The 15,108-nt window shown below is 34.4% G+C and overlaps 2 protein-coding genes across 2 annotated transcripts; both read left to right on the top strand.

Moving 5' to 3' along the window:
• The first annotated feature begins 2,081 nt into the window (after positions 1-2,081).
• On the top strand, positions 2,082-5,499 carry LOC110939766 (beta-amylase 2, chloroplastic). The gene is made up of 7 exons (XM_022181331.2): positions 2,082-2,174; positions 2,252-2,282; positions 2,360-2,485; positions 3,629-4,402; positions 4,476-4,619; positions 5,017-5,236; positions 5,349-5,499. The coding sequence occupies exons 1-7, from the start codon at positions 2,137-2,139 to the stop codon at positions 5,435-5,437; spliced, it is 1,422 nt and encodes a 473-aa protein (XP_022037023.1). The 5' UTR covers positions 2,082-2,136; the 3' UTR covers positions 5,438-5,499.
• Positions 5,500-8,817: 3,318 nt separating this feature from the next.
• On the top strand, positions 8,818-10,209 carry LOC110938452 (putative F-box protein At1g67623). Its single transcript, XM_022180775.2, has 3 exons — positions 8,818-9,058; positions 9,464-9,629; positions 9,729-10,209. Exons 1-3 carry the CDS (start codon positions 8,859-8,861, stop codon positions 10,131-10,133), a joined length of 771 nt encoding a protein of 256 aa, XP_022036467.1. The 5' UTR covers positions 8,818-8,858; the 3' UTR covers positions 10,134-10,209.
• The last annotated feature ends 4,899 nt before the right edge of the window (positions 10,210-15,108 follow it).

Genomic DNA, 15,108 nt, shown 5'->3' with positions numbered 1-15,108 from the left:
TGTACTTGCTAACCATGTTCTTCTACAAAGTTCAAGAAGACAATATGAATGATTTATTGTCAACCACGTAGTGACATCCATGACATGTGTAATTGTATTACGATAGATAAGAATCATACTTAATACAACTAAAGTAAATATAGATGTTCATGAATTAAAACAGAATCAACTATAAAGTATTAATGGTAAGTGTTGAGGAATGACCCAATTCGGTCATTCCGGATCAAAACAAGCCATTAAATATGTCATAAATAGGGAAGATATTATCATATATCTCCACACGTATAAACCTCCGATAAAATAGGAGTCGCCTAACCGACTTCAAAAAATACGCGGAAACCCTAGAATCACCCATAAGTATAAACAGAAGGATCATCAAGAAGGTAAGACACATTGTTCTCTCAATACATTCTCTTTACTCCCACAAAAACGTATACTTATTTTCACACCGGAGGGTGGTTATAGGAATAATCTCATTCCTATAACGAGTCCTAACGGTGTTTTGTTTTGCAGACCAAGGATCGAATCACTTCTCATCGGATCAACCAGTTCGAGGATGTGTTCAAGTACCGTTCTTACATTGGCGCCATCCGTGGGACCTCCAAATACTAAAGAACCTGTCACAATTTTAATTTTGAGGAAAAGTTAGGTCGCTGATAACTGCAGTTGGGTGGCTTGTTTAAGACATCCTTGTTTTGAGAAATGCTATATTTTGATTTTGGATTAAAAACGAGTTCATCATAGGCTTTCGTTTCAATTTTTCGGGTTTGATTTGAGTTTGTAGATGGTTAATTTCGATTTGTAGGTTTTGCTTTAAGCTTGAACGGTTTTATTTATGGTTTGCGTAAATTACGATTTTGACCCCTGTGGTTATATCACTTTTACCCTTTTTGCCCAAAAAAGAACTTTTTAACATCTGAGCCCCCAACGTCTTTTCTTCAAACCCATTTCCCCTGATACTAACCCCTTCCATTAAATGTTAGGGGCCAAAAGGGTTAGAAAAAAAAGACGTTGGGGGCTCAAATGTTAAAAAATTCTTTTTTGGACTAAAAGGGTAAAAGTGATATAACCACAGGGGCCAAAATCGTAATTCACACAAGGTTTGATTAGGGATGATTTCATGGGAAGTTTCAGGTCGTCGGTGTGGATTTGGAAGATGAAGTACGAAGGAGAAAGGGGTATGGACGGGGTGGCGGGGCCTACTTGTATAATGTGGCTTTTCAATGGGAATAATCTGCCGCCAGAAATTGTGATGTTATTGGAGGGTTGGGGTGGGTTTGACTGATGGAGAAGAACAAGTGGAGAAGAAGGGTGGGTGGGGACGGGGACCGCATGATTATATTTGTTTTGATACTAGGGGCATTTTTGTCATTTCATACCACTTAACACAAAAAACTAACTCCCATCTATGTTAGAGACTATCCGAGAAACAGGAGGGAAAACGTTGGAGATTATAGCTGTAATTTTAGAAAGCAGAGACTATAGATGAAAATAAAGTAAACCACAGGGACTATCCGGACATTTTTCTCGTATGTAAATAAGTGAAAACTCAGTTATATCATTAATTCTAGAATTGATTTTGAGTAAATTGCCATTTTAGTCCCTGAGGTTTGGTCCAAATTGCCATTTTAGTCCAAATAATTTTTTTTCTCCTCTCTGGTTCCTAACTTTTCCATTTCCGTGCCATTTTGATCACATTGCCTAACTCAAGTCTAAAAATATGGTAATAACCAAGGGTATTTTTGGCATAACTGTTGTGTAGTGATAACCAGGGGTAGTTTACAACATAGTTTATAAACCTCATAATAATTTAATGCCAAAAATACCCCTGATTATAACCTGGTTTTTAGACTAAGTTAGACAATGTGATCAAAATGACAAGAAAAATGAAAAGTCAGAAACTCAGAGGAGAAAAAAAAACTATTTGGACTAAAATGATAATTTGGATAAAAACTCGGGGACTGGAATGGCAATTTACTCATTGATTTTCTTGAAGTTTCCTTTTTATTTTCAAAACATGAAGGGCTTAAATGGCAAATAAAGAAGATCGATGATACATATATATCTTAGATAATAGATAACCACCCACCCACCTTTGCTTGCCTTTGTTTGGTTTTGCGTTAGGGTTTGTTCGCTATGGCTCGTACAATTACTCGTGGCCGATATCTATCCAGGTACGTGCCCCTGTTCGTTCGTTCGTGCTCATGCCAAGTTTGTATTGATTGATTTCTCACAGATTGTTTCGTTTCAGAAACACACTCTCGAGGGAACAAGTGGCTAGGGTAAGAACACGATCGATTATCATCAAAACTATTGATTGCAAAATGAAGCAGTTATTGTTTGCCAAATTTTTGTATAGATAAATGAGTCGTTTGCCAGAATGCGGCATAGTATACCCGTAAAATATCGCAAGAAGAAGAACATCAAGGGACCTAGAACAAGTTATTCAGGCACACGACCTGTTACTGTTTATGTAATGCTACCGGTGAGTCTTGTATCGAAACGTACACCTGTAACCTCCCTCACCTCAACATTGCATTGCATTGAATTTTATTTTTATAAGAGTTAAATGCCATTTTAGTCCCTGTGGTTTGGGCCATTTTGCCAGTTTAGTCCAAAGGTCCAAAAAGGTTTCACAGTTGCCATTTTAGTCCACCGGGTTAACTTCATCTATTTTTTCTGTTAACGAGAAGGCCAATTTGGTCATTTTGTATGTAATTCTGTTAACTAAAAGGGCAATTCAGCCATATAAAATGACCGAATTGGCCTTCTCGTTAACAGAAAAAATGGATGAAGTTAACCCAGTGGACTAAAATGACAACTGTGAAACCTTTTTGGACCCACAGGTTAAAAATGAAACTTTTGGACTAAACTGGCAAAATGGCCGAAACCACAGGGACTAAAATGGCATTTAACACTTTTTATAATAATAAGGAAAAATTACAAGTTTTGTCCTTTATCTTTATGTCACTTTTCACGCGGTGTCCTTTTTAACGAATTTTGACAGGCGGTGTCCTTTACTAGGTATTTTGTTGCAAGTTTAGTCCTTTACATCCAACCCTGTTAATTGTTGATAGGCGGTGTCCTTTACTAGGTATTTTGTTGCAAGTTTAGTTCTTTACCTAGGTATTTTGTTGCAAGTTTAGTCCTTTACACTCAACAATTAAGAGGGTTTTTTAACTGGGTTGGGTGTAAAGGACTAAACTTGCAACAAAATACCTAGTAAAAGACAGCGTCTGTCAACATTCGTTAAAAAGGACACCGCCTGAAAATTGGTATAAAGATAAAGGACAAAACTTGTAATTTTTCCTAGGGTAAATTACTTTTTGAGTCCCTGTGTTTTAGTGGTTTTAACTAGTTGAGTCCAAAAGCAAAAAGTTTAACGACCTGAGTCCCTATAAGCATTTTCATTAACCATTTGAGTCCTTTTGAGTCCAAATTTTAACCTTTTGAGTCCAATTTTTTGGACTCAAATCGTTACAAAATGAACAAAATTGGACTCAAAATGTTATAAAATAAATGGCTAGGGACTCAGGGCATTAAACTTTTTGATTTTGGACTCAAGTGGTTAAAACCACTAAAACGAACTCAAAAAGTAATTTACTCTTTTTCCTAATAATAATTTCAGTTGGGGATCATCAACATGGAATGTGAGCTGGTTTATAGTCCTCATGATCTGATGACTCAACTAACAACACTCAAGTCAGTTGGAGTTGATGGTATAACCGTTAATATCTGCTGGGGAATTGTTGAGGCCAACAAGCCCCGAGACTACAATTGGGAAGGTTACAACCAACTCTTTTCGATAATCCGTCAGTCGGGTTTTAATAAGATGCAGGTTTTAATGTCGTTTCATGAATGTGTTGGCGACGATGCTCATATTCCATTGCCTAAATGGATTAAAGAGATTGGCGAAAAAAACCCGGATATCTATTTCACAGACGGACAAGGAACGCGAAACACTGAAACGCTTACTTGGGGAATTGACGAGGAGCGTGTTTTGGGAGACCGTACTGCTGTCGAGGTATACACCGACTATATGAGAAGCTTTCGGGATGAATTTGATGAATTATTCCAGGATCGAAGCATTTTCAAGGTTGAAGTTGGTTTAGGTGCTTGCGGAGAATTGCGTTACCCCTCGTCTTTATCTGGTGAATTCCATTTACAGTGCTATGATAAATACCTAAGAAAGTCTCTTGAGAAAGCTGCAGAAACAGCACAAGACTCGAGTTGTTGGGGTACACCGCCTGATTGTTCAACGTTCTTTTGTGACGATCACGACTACGATAGCCCGCGTGGTACCTTTTTTCTAAAATGGTACTCCCAGTATCTCATTGATCATGGTGTCAGGGTACTAAAGATGGCCGTGCCGTTGTTTAAACCTGCTCGCACTTCTGTAAAGGTAAGTCGGTTATTTCAACACTGGTTGTTTAACTGTAAGCAACTAATTCCTATAATTCTTCATGGATGATCAGTTATCAGGTAACGCAACTGACAACCATGCGGCTGAACGGGCAGCTGGATTCTATGATGGCTATAAACCAATTGCTATAATGTTAAGGCGGCATGAAGCTCATTTAAACTTTACATGTGTTGAAGCCGATGAGTTTGTTTGCAAGGTAGTTAGTTAGTTAGTTATCTTCAAACTGATGGAAAATTTCAGGTTTAGGGGCTGTTTGTGTACCTCTTAATGAGGCTCTTAATGGTTCAGACTCTTACTGGTTCAGCACTTAATGGTTCAAACTGTTTGTTTCACGAGCAGATGTCTGAATGGTTCAGACATTTGCCTCTGAATGGTTAAGATTTGTACAGAGTCTGAATGGTTAAGATCTCTAATCTGAATTGGTCAGACATTTGCCTCTGAACGGTTAATCATTATACAGACTCTTAATGGTTCAGACCTCTTACTGGTTCTGCACTTAATCGTTCAGACCTCTTACTGGTTCAGCACTTAACCATTCAGATGTTGCCAAACAACCCCTTAGTATTTACTAGTGATGATTTTTAATACTTTAGGTAGAGAATGCTGGATGGGTTTCTGGTATAGCTGTTTCGGGTCAAAATGCGTTTCCATGCTATGATAGGCAAGGATACGGGAAGATACTAGAAGTTGCAAAACCAAGAAATGACCTTTTCGGTAGATGTATATGTTCTTTTACCTACCGTGGCCTCGATCAAACTCTCCTTGAACAACACAACTTAAGAGAATTTGAACTCTTTGTCAAGAAAATGCATGGTACCCAATCTCCGTCTGTCTGATATGTGTTGTTACTTTACGTGCATATGCTTTAAGTTCTGTTTTTATAAACCATGTGGTTCCCTAACTAATCTTTTAATATTTTCTATAGGAACCATAAAGAAATATGAAGATTTCGTTGCTGATGATCCTGTTGCTTTGCGCACTAGAGCGGGATTAAAGAAATCTGAACGTGTTTGATGCCTAAATTTTCGATAACATGTTTAGTGTTTAATGTTTTATCTTTGGACAACTTGTTCCTAGGGGAAGGTTCAAATGAAAACCGCTAGTTATCGCGAAAACTCGAAAGCTAACTAAAAAAGCCTAAAAAACATACAATTTTTTTTTTTTGCATACCAATTTTCACTATTTAAATTATATATAAAAAAAATTGTAGTGCACATGTGTAATAGTACTACACATGTGAATTATTACACATGTGCACTACAATTTTGTTTTTTTTTTTTTTGAAAAATAGTTTATATATATATATATATATATATATATATATATATATATATATATATATATATATATATATATAAAAACTAGCGGATTTTAATAAAAAAAATTGTAAAAGAAAATCTGGTGTGTTTTTTAGGCTTTTTAGAGTTAGTTTTCGAGTTTTCAAAATAAAAGTGGTTTTCATTTGAACCATCCCCTTGTTCCTAAAGGTCAAACCATTTGACTGTTGGTGATGATTTGCTTTTTATTTTCAACCCTTGGGTTTTGGTTTTGGTTTTCAATTTTCAAAAACCTTTGTAACGGTTTCACCTAAAAGCTATCCAAACCAACCTCCTTACCAGAATTCAAAGTGATTTTGTTGGTAAGATACATCGGCAATGTGCCATGAAACTCTTCTGCTTAACGATCTATTTACCCCCAAAATCATGTATTTGCGGTAGAGGGGGCAATTCTGACCCAAATGCATAAACATGGGTCGTTTTGGACCGTAACACCTTTTGATTATTTTATAAATAGTTAATAATGTTCTAGGTATAAATTATAGTAATAAAGTACTTTCTTTCTTCAGTTAGGGTGAAGATTGTTCATTCAGTTAGTTTATGGTTTTGTCAGTTAACCATGCTTGGTTTTGTTGTTAAGACAGGCTTTTTTCAAGCTGCTGAATGGCCTGAGGATTCCAAAAGTGCATAATTCAAAGTTATAGGTTCTCATATATTCATATTCAAAATTATGTGTAAGCTTGATTTTTTAATGTATATGCATTATAATTGTAATTTTACTTTTACATTAGTTTATATAAAATGTAATTACTTTGTATCTTTTTTATTTATACACTTATGTTTAAAGCAAATTAAATGGCGTAGCCCGTGTAGTATACTGGGTTTACCAAATAAAAATATTATAAAGCTTTAATTTATAATCAAGTGAAATAAAATATATTTACTTAAATAAGTGGAAAATTAAATACACATGATTTATAAGCAAAATATATAAATTGTTCATACTTCTCTAAATAAGTCCGAACAATTTCATTTAGTTATAGTGGTATAAACTTGGTATCATCATCAAAACGTCTTCATGATATGCTTGTAAACCATAAAATTTAGTGAAACAAAACGTTTTGACATATTACAAACCCGACATAAACGGGCTACTAATTACTATGGGCCGCTCAGCATTACCAATAACCCCTTATTCCAAGCAACAACTTTTGTTTCAAACTTTTTTGATCCCGCCTGAATTGTGTATCCACCTAATAAAACCTAATGAACGCTATCATTTCAATATCAATAAATGTGAATACTATTACCTCAAGAAACCAAACATATTCATTAGATTTGGAGTTCTTTTTAATGATCAAGATTCTATCTTCATTCAAAAGAACACATAAATTGTGTGGGTAATTCTGGTTTTGTTCCTACCCTGTAAGCAACAAAAAACACGACCTTTATTGCATGAATAGTCAATTCAAACTACAATGAAAATAAAAAAATAAAACAATATTCAAAACTCACCATTCACCGGTTAATTTAGTGAATTCAAATCAAACCATTACTTCACAAAACGTTTTGACATATTACAAACCCGACATAAATGGGCTACTAATTACTATGGGCCGCTCAACATTATCAATAACCTCTTACTCATATTTTACAATTTAAATGTTGGGTATCTTTTAAATAATTTTTATACTTTTTTTATAAATAGTTTTTCTTTAACCTGATAACAATTGTCACATTTTTTAAATACATAGATGTCAATAAATAACCATATTTTATTCGCCCTTTGGGATGCTTCAATTGCTTCCCATCGGACGATCTAAAATAAATCCAAATCATCGTCAACCATCCGAAATTGCTTATGTTATGTTTATGCAATCTTCCTATTGCTTCATAGTTTTGGTTCGGTTCGGTTCAATTGTTTATAAAAGTCGCTACTTTCGTCAAGAGCTACCATGGTGGTGGTGTTGATCGGAAAAGACCCGAATAATTGTTAATAATAAATGATAAAGGATGTGCAATTTATTCATTCAATTTCAAATATATCAATACAGGAAAAGTTATTGTAACTAGTTACCTATAGTTTATCATATATTTTGTATCTTTATGCTTACAAATAGGGATGAGTTTGGTACCCTACCGATACCGAAAGTGTCTGATACGGTACGATATTTCAAGGTAAAAAGTGTGTATTGAACCAAAAGTACTGATCCCGAAAACCGTCAAAAATGGTACCGAATTGGTAGCGACATTCGATTGATACGGTACAATTTGATACTGTTACCGGTATTCTTTGGTACCGAGGACCAGTTGCTCATTCTTATTACAAATATTAATCAATTCAAATCTCATATTGGCTTAGTATTTATAGCATAAAGATATATAATATATGATAAGAGGTGGCGGGGTGGGAACGTTATAGCATCACGGAATGCATGACCACGCCGTTATACACGGCCGCCGGCCACATCCACCACGCGTGAAGAGTTAACGCGTTGTGGTGGTCACGCGTTGAACTTTGGAACTTTGTGTATGGTGGGTTGTACTCTGTGCCTGAGGAGTTGTACACCGATGGAATAAATAAAAAAGGTTGTGATACTATCACTAGTGATACCACCCCCTCTACATTTCTATCACTAATGATAGAATATTGGTTGTGCACATGGCATGACTTGATTGGATAGTGGGAGTGATAGATTCTATCACTAGTGAACCACCCCTAGTCCCCTAACTTATAGGTAGATAATTGCATTAACTTTGAATATATCAATATATTTGAATTTGAATGAATTGCATATCCTTAACAATAATAACCAATATAGCCATGAGATTCTTTAGTTATTCACAACCCGTTGTCTAGACACGTAATGTTAATTATATAAAAAAAGATATGTAATTAAAACTTACCCTAACAGAATTTGTTACTTCATTAAATATAAGTACGCCTTTTGGATTCCTTCAAATTTTTATATATGGTAAGGATATATTGACAACCAATTACCATCCTGTTACAACTAGGATTTACAATTCAAATTTCGTACAAGTATTATACCTCTCCCCTATATATATATATAAAGCACTTACTGGTCATAGATACATGCACTAGTTCGTATTCTTATTGTTTTCTTGAAATCCATTAAGTTGTTATTTGAATAACAATGGGTATTCCAAAGAGAACAAGAAAAATCACCAACGATGATACAAGTTTGAGTGTTCGTAGACATGAAGAAAAACGAGTTCGTAAACTCGTTCATCCATCAACAACGAGTGTTGGATCGCTTCCAAGAGATCTTTTAGTTGATGTTCTTGGTCGGGTTGCATCATCTTCGTTCACTGATCTTTTCAATGCTAAACTCAGGTACGTTTTTTTCTATGCAACTAACTTCGATTTTGTATACATTACAACTTATTTTATTTTTGTACTAATTTCTAACTTTGCTATTATAATAAGTAATTTTCATGTCTTTTAAGGGTTCCTCTAAAGAAGAAAAAATAATCTGTAATCATATTAGCCTAGATTTATATATTAATCATCATCATATGTACTTGATTTCCTAGACAATGTTTTTTGTATAGTAAATAAATATTTCTGTGCAAACAAAAATCAATGATAAAATGTTCGGTTACTGCTATTTTGTTTCTTTTGTTAACTATTGTTGTATAAAAAAAGTTTTTATACATATTTACAGTTACTAATGAGATAAATAGATGTATAACTTTTAAGCTTATCTATGTTAACCAATTTATTTTTGTTATTACACAGTTGTAAAGATTTTCTTGAATCAACAACAAATGACTACATCTCTCAACGTATTTCGATCGAGAAGTTTCCAATAACAAATTGGTTTACACGGAATAAAAGGGTGCTTGCTTTCTTATCTCAATGCTTCAACAAAGGAAACCCTGAGTCTTTGTTCAGAAAAGGAATGGTAAGCATAATTTAAAATATATAACTTATCGGACTGACCCTTTGATCTTTTAGTTATTGTTCTAATTTTAGTTAACCATAATGAGGAATTCTTTTACAGATAGATTATTTCACGTCAGTTAACGTTGAATCTGGACTATTATATTTGAAAAGAGCAGTTGCGAAAGGACATTTAGAGGCGACATATGTATATGGCATGATTCTTCTTTCAAGTGGAGATCAACAAGGATTAAAACTTCTGAATTCCATGAATTGCTCAAGGTCAAGGCGTTGGAATGTGCGAGGTTGTAGAGACAAAATCGATTCGATATTTAAACAAATATGGATTAACAACCCGGTTACTCTAGCCAAAGTCAACACAAAATGTCGAGAACGAAATCATGCCATTCGTTTTGAAAGAAGGGGTTGGAGCTTAGATGACCATGAAGAAATTGCAAGTTGTGATGTGTGTTTATGGTACCGTGAACTTGTTTATTTTTGTAAAAGCATGAATGTTATCGTTTGAAGATTTAAGTGGCATCATGAAAACAAAAGTGTAATTAAACTAATCATGTTATTAGATTATATGCAGTGTAATTGAACTTCATTTTATTGGATTATATGCATGGTTATTAATAATGATTGTGGTTGATTATCTTTATAGATTATTTTTTAAATCTAGTAAACGTGTTAATTACCATTACTTTAATAATCTGTATTCATCACTAAAAAGATTCAATTTATCCTCTTTTCTAATTAAATTAAACTAGTGGACTTTCTCCGCGCGTTGCAGCGGGGAAGTCGGTTGGTATCGGTTCGATTTACTAAGGTATCGGTATAGTAATCAACCATTTATATGGTGATCGAAAGATAAGCCCCAAAAAATAAATCATGATACGCATAAAGGATAACGGCACATGTTTTACATCGATCAGAAACCAAAAGAATATTGATAAAGGTCTCAAAAGTACAAATACTGGTACCGATGTTCACTTGAAAGCAACATGGTACCGATGTTGTTCGAACAGTATCAGTTTTGTTCATCACCGACACTCGCTATAGCTTATAATATAAAAAAGTTACTCCCACGCGCTTTGCGGCGGGAAGTCGGTTGGTATCAGTCCGATTCAATAAGGTATCGATACAGTAATCGGCACTTTGTATGGAGATCATAAGATAAATCCAAAAAAATAAAGTCATGATATGCCTAAAAGGATATCGACACATCTTTTACACTGATAGAAAACCATAAGAATGTTGATAAAGGTATCAAAAGTACGAATACCAGTACCGATGTTCGGTTGAAATCGACAGGGTATCGATGGTCGGCCGATATCAGTTTTATTCATCACCGATACTCCCTATAACTTATGATATAAAAAAGGCACTCTATACGGCTACCAAAGTTGTTCGAACAATATTGATTCAGTTTGTCATAGTAAAGGAAAAAAAACAATTATAATTGACTCGTTCAATTTTGAACAAAGCTTTTATCCAAATAGAGATAACATAAACATGTCACAACAGTATATTCAGAATTTTATAAAACATTACACAATATTATTAGGGTAATGAAAAATAGTAAACGACGTTAATTTATAAAACATCAAGTCTTTAAAAATTCTAAAAGAAACAAAACATATTTAAGATTAATTATAATAATAAAATGTAAATAAACACTATAAGTTATTATCATATCAACTCAAAATTATAATAATATTTAAATATTATATTACTATTCATGAAGACTAGAATTTTATAAAACATTACACAATATTATTAGGGTAATGAAAAATAGTAAACGACGTTAATTTATAAAACATCAAGTCTTTAAAAATTCTAAAAGAAACAAAACATATTTAAGATTAATTATAATAATAAAATGTAAATAAACACTATAAGTTATTATCATATCAACTCAAAATTATAATAATATTTAAATATTATATTACTATTCATGAAGACTTTAGTTTAATATATATAATAATAATATATAAAGATTTAAAAACTATAACAATATTTAAATATTATATTACTATTCATGAAGACTTTAGTTTAATATGTATAATTTGGTTAGATTGTTAGACTATGGGGTATGGGGCGGGGTTGGGGCCGGGGTTGGAGAGAAACACCCAAGTCACCACCCGGGGTGGGTTTGGGTTTGGGCGTGGCCCCTTGGGTGGGAGTTTAAGGCCGGGCGTGAGGCATACTAGCAATCCTATGTGGCCGGCTCTTATTGGCTTGTTGGCTAGGGCATAGCGGGCCATGTTGTGTGTATTTTTTAATTTTAGATTTTTTTTTATTTTAATACACATGGCCAAGCCACGCCGGGCTAGCCACGCCCCGCCATACTCCACGGACACGTCACTCACCAGCGGAGGAGCTCGAACTCCACGTGTTAACCCATGCCCTAAACCCCCGACCCACCATAGCTCATGTTCTTATTAATTTTGGAGAAACGATATATAGTCCGGACCATCTCTGTGAATTTAGGGAACTTTTATGACTTAAAAAAATGAGCCCTCGAGAATGCCAAAAAATATTTTGTTATTTAAGTAAGTTTAAGGTTTTAAGGTTCTCAATTGGGTTACAAAGGGTTAGACGTTAGTAAGGTTAAACAAAAGATAGATTTAAATGGGTCAAAACTAAATAAGTTAAAAATCACATTGGGTTGTAAATAGTTTTAGGTTTTAAATTATATGGGGGGAAACATGTTTGTGTGGACCTCACGAGGGCTTCCCCTCTGGTTGGTTTAAGAGAAAACGAGTTTGTAGCTGGACAAGCAGCAAGAAAGGCAGAATCGAAGAAAGTTGATAAGCACGCTAAAGTTTGTGCAGAGAACCAGCATGTTTTTGTCCCTTTTGCCTTTGACACATTTGGCTCCCTAGCGCCAGAAGCTATCCAATTCCTGACCAGGGTCCAACGGGTCATCCACAACAATTGCTTGGGGACGGGGTTTTGTCTTTGGTAGATTAGGGTTTGCAATTCAGAAAGGGGTGACGGTACAGCTTGTTGCCCATCTATCTTATGTTTTGATGTAACTTGGCAAGTTTTAAATTTGAATGAAAGTTGACTTTGTGTACCATAGGCTCTTAATTTAAAAAATATGTAAAAAAAGTTTAAAACTTTTGAGCCCAGAGAAAGTAGGCCTTGAGCGGTTGCCGTTGCCCACGGCCCACCTTTCCCTTGGCAGGGGACCGTCACAGATATATTAAAGGCAACAAAGATGAGTTGGAAGAATTGCTATTATAATAACTAGTTGATTTTTAGTCGTGCGTTGTGGCGACGTGTTTTGTGTAGGTTTTGCGTTTGTTACCGGATTGTTTGTCTCACAACAAGCTGGATTCTATTATCTTATCAAACAGAGTTTACAAATATGTTATAGTATGCTTCTCGCCAAACTCTCTTCGATATAACCTTGATGACTTGCATGAACTATACAACAACCATATACTTTGTAAAATTCCACCAAATGGCGTTATTCAAGGGCGATGCTTTGAAGGGGCCGGGAGAGGCGACCGACCCCTCGAAATTTTCGGCCAGCAGTGTTATATATGTAGTTTTCGTATAGAAATTTTTGGGTATATATGTTTTCGACCCCCGGTTCTATAAATTTTTTTGGGTATATACGTTTTCGACCCTCCGTAAAAAATTTCAAGCTTCGCCACTGGCGTTATTGATAGGGATTGAAAATGGTGAGACGTAGAAAAATCATCTCCAAATCACTGAATAACTTGTTATTTTTTTCACGCCTGAATGTTCAAACTATATATAATAAATTGGAATAAGCCCTTTTTTTGTAGGAATATAACAATTAATTTGTTTTATAAATACTTCGATGATAACTGACCACTAATTGACCAACACAATCCAAGCCACAATTGAACCACATATGATACTTGACCCGGCCCATTGAAGAAAAAGACCATCTTGTCCCTCTTATCTCTCAATCTTGACTCTTGATGATTCTCATTTGTAGAGAAAAAGACAACTTTACCCTTCTTGAAAGGTGGTTCAGTTAAGTGGACCCCCAAGAGCTCAAATACATGACGGTCTTAAAAGACTCTTCACTTTGATTCGACTTCTTCAAACCAGACGACGTCGTAGCATCATCAGAAAACAACCTTGATGCCTGCTTTAAGTTAGTTGCAGTCAAGTCCCTTAACTTCTTGATTATGACACTAGTGCTCTCACACTTTGAAGAAATTTGATCTTTTTGTTTCATCCTTAGCTCCCTTGATTAATTGTATAATCAGCCACTAATCTTCATTGAACACCATCCCGAATGAAATTGGATGTTTAGAAACGTCTATAATATATAGTTTTCTAACTTGCACTTTAGTTACTTGTAGTTTTACCTATTTGCCATTTAGACTTTAAGTTTCTAAGTTTTACGTTACGGTCCCTATAGTTTGTCAAATGATAAAGCCACTAATCTTCATTGAACACTAACACAACTACTTGAAATAGGATATATAAGTTGAGAGTTTATAACAAATGGAGTATTAAAGTTTTTATATATAAAGTAGAGAAAGGTGATTTAGATTTAATTTGTTAAACATGTTTTATTTGTGTATGTTATTAATTCGATACACAACTATATGGGTAAAAAAAAAACGAATCACTTATTGTAGTGATCGTAAAAAGGAATATGACTATATGGGTAAAAAAAAGACGAATCACTTATTGTAGTGATCGTAAAAAGGAATATGACTTGAGGATCTTGCTCCTGTATAATTAGCAAGCACTAGATAACAAGATCAATCCCCACACTCAAGGTTCTATAGGTAGGCGAAAGGCTCTTCATGCAATTATACTTACAGCCCTCTGGTGTCTTTAGAACCTAAGGAATGAAGTGATTTTTAATGGTAAATTGCCTGTCATGTCGAAGATAATCGAAGATGATAAGTCGTTCAGTTTTCTTTGGGTTAATTACCGCTCTAAGGAGTACATGATGACATGGGAACAATAGAGAACTTTTAATATATATGAATAGGTGGTGTAGTTTACTTTGCAATGCTTGGTTGATGTAATTTCTGTTTGGTTTCTGGTGTATTGTAAGTGTTTGGCTAGCTTCCGCTTGCAAACTTGTAATTATTTAATAATATTTGTTGACCGTTAAAAAAAACATCAAATTCTTAATAGGAATGTTTCATTGGGTGTTGAAATAATTTAAATGTATTGAGTATTGTACTATTATTATTGGTCATTTGTAGGTTAGTTGTGTCATCTATCTCTTAAATGTTATAGACATATTTATGAGGGCTTACTCTCACTAGAACATAGTAATCTACTTCTAAAGGTATTCATTATAACCATTTTATTAGTTTGGTGACGAATTACACCTCGAGTTGAACATATATTTATGGATAAACACTCTTGATTCATATAAAACAATGTAACATGTCTAATATTGTCACAATTAAGAGATTAATTGTTGAATTTTACATAGAATGAAAGCTAATATATGAATAATAAAATTGTCTGGTTCTTAGATATTA

The sequence above is a fragment of the Helianthus annuus genome, chromosome 5 (genome assembly GCF_002127325.2).
Source record: "Helianthus annuus cultivar XRQ/B chromosome 5, HanXRQr2.0-SUNRISE, whole genome shotgun sequence".
NCBI lineage: Eukaryota > Viridiplantae > Streptophyta > Magnoliopsida > Asterales > Asteraceae > Helianthus > Helianthus annuus.
The sequence above is the reverse complement of the archived record's forward strand: the minus strand, read 5'-3'. Positions and strand labels throughout refer to the sequence as shown.